This window comes from Harpegnathos saltator, unplaced genomic scaffold, assembly GCF_003227715.2.
Source record: "Harpegnathos saltator strain DR-91 unplaced genomic scaffold, Hsal_v8.6 scaffold23, whole genome shotgun sequence".
NCBI classification, from domain to species: Eukaryota; Metazoa; Arthropoda; class Insecta; order Hymenoptera; family Formicidae; genus Harpegnathos; species Harpegnathos saltator.
The window spans coordinates 334,504-336,525 of NW_020230017.1; the positions used below are offsets into that span (position 1 = coordinate 334,504).

The 2,022-nt window shown below is 36.1% G+C and overlaps 1 protein-coding gene across 1 annotated transcript; it reads left to right on the plus strand.

Moving 5' to 3' along the window:
- Positions 1–388: 388 nt before the first annotated feature.
- On the plus strand, positions 389–1,750 carry LOC105182984 (uncharacterized). The gene is made up of 2 exons (XM_025298661.1): positions 389–1,294; positions 1,648–1,750. The coding sequence occupies exon 1, from the start codon at positions 565–567 to the stop codon at positions 1,180–1,182; it is 618 nt and encodes a 205-aa protein (XP_025154446.1). The 5' UTR covers positions 389–564; the 3' UTR covers positions 1,183–1,294; positions 1,648–1,750.
- The last annotated feature ends 272 nt before the right edge of the window (positions 1,751–2,022 follow it).

The window sequence follows — 2,022 nt, forward strand, 5'->3', positions numbered from 1 at the left end:
TTGAATATTAAAAGTTTTTGACTCGCAAGGTAACAGGTACAAATTTTTAACAAATTTTAATTTTTGACGAATAATTAATTTTGTAGTATCTTCACATTCTACTAAGTTTAAAACTGAAACTATGTTTCCATTTTCTAAAAGTACACAATTATTTCGTTGATTATTGCAGTGGATCGAGTATGAATTAATTTGAAGTATTTTGAATTGAGAAACAATATTATATCCATTAATCAGAGGTCCGGTTTTATGAGATTTCTTAAATTGCATATGATCATGAAAGTTAACACGATTTGAGATCTTTAAGGGGTAAGGCCACTCCAGAATTTTCAAGAAATCGATTTTTTTTGTCAATATGTTGCCTTGAAGCCTTAAGAATAAGAAAAAAAATGTTTCATAGACCGGAGAAATCTCAAAGAGGTCGTTTTCGAAGGTTTTGCCAAGGCAAAACGCCAAGGCCCGCTGCGCGCTCCAAGCGCTTTTGGATCGATACAGCGCGCTTGAATTTAGACCTTAGTAATCCTCTTACCTGTTGAGAATCACTTATTTTCGGGGTTCTAGAAAAGAATGGGAACTCGGCTAAGAAATTTGAAAAAAGAAGTAAAAGGTCTTGGCGGGAAAGGAAAATTGACAGGCAAACTCATTGATGAGCTTTCAATGTACTACGGCTTGGCCATCCGCAGGAATCAAAATTCAATAGAAAAGATGAGAAATGAAATTTGGGCAACGTTGTACCACAAGCTGTCGACAAATGAAAAGCCACAACACGACAAGTGCCCGTCCGGTGAAAGTTCGTGGTGTTCGTGGCAAAAGGCAAAAGCCACCAATACTTTAAATACTTATTCACACAAGCAAGCTCTTCCACAAACAGTTTTTAACGCCATGAAGCCCATCTACGAAGAGTTGAGCAGTGATGACCTTCTTACACGGTGTTTAGGTGGCTTCACACAGAACAGCAATGAAAGCTTCAATGCTACGGTTTGGTCAATAGCCCCAAAATCAACATCAAGTGGGAAAACTGTTCTTAATTTTGCAGGAATTCTTGCTGTGTGTATCTTCAACGATGGAATAAGCAGTATCATGCAAATTATGGCAGTTTTAGGCATGACCATAGGGCTGAATTGTTATATAACTTCTGCATTGAGGCGGACGACCGTCGCATCGAGTTATCTGACCGATCGTTGACTGAAGCTGCAAGAACATCTCGGCTTGCTTTAAAATCAGACAGGAAGAATGAAGAAGAGAAAAATATCAATTTGGAAGGCCAATTATATGGTGCAGGCATTGCAGATTAAAGGTATAATAAAATTTTCTGCTATAGAATGTTATTCAAAACTTCGAACACGCTTTTCTAAGAACTGCATTTTTCTAATTGGGCGAAATGATAACTCCTACAAATCTTTATCGATTCTCTTGAACTTTTGAGGGTGACTTTTCAGATACATTATCTAGTGGATAGTGTACAGATTTTGCAATAAGTTATAAATTTTCATTTTTATAAACAATTTTTCGGTGAAAATTTTGGGTGAAGAATGAACTTTTCCTAAAAATGTGCACCATTTTTCAAGAAAACGGTATTTTCAAATTTCCGTACGCTATCCAGTAGCTTTTGGCATATATTGCTTAAAAATTTTTGGTTTTTCGTTCTAGGTTGAAATCTGCGAGAGCAAACGTTTCGCCCGTTTAAGGCCTCGCATGAAAGATGCCTTGCAATCTTGGGTTCTGAAGCCGCCATTTTAAAATAAAAACAAATAAGAAAATATTTTCTTACACTTAAATGTGTGTTTAATAAAGTACCTTAACTGAATTTTCCAATGCTTTTATTAAACTCTTGAAAATAATTCCCGAAATTAGCCTTTTTTTCTGGGACCTGGAGTGGCCTTACCCCTTAAATCGAACATTTCTATTTCGGTGTACCGCTTTACAAGTTACTGAAGATGTTTATTTGGTTTGAGAATCAATGTTTTAATATATGTCATGTGATTTTCGAATGGAAATGCACTGAACTCATCTACGGGTACATAC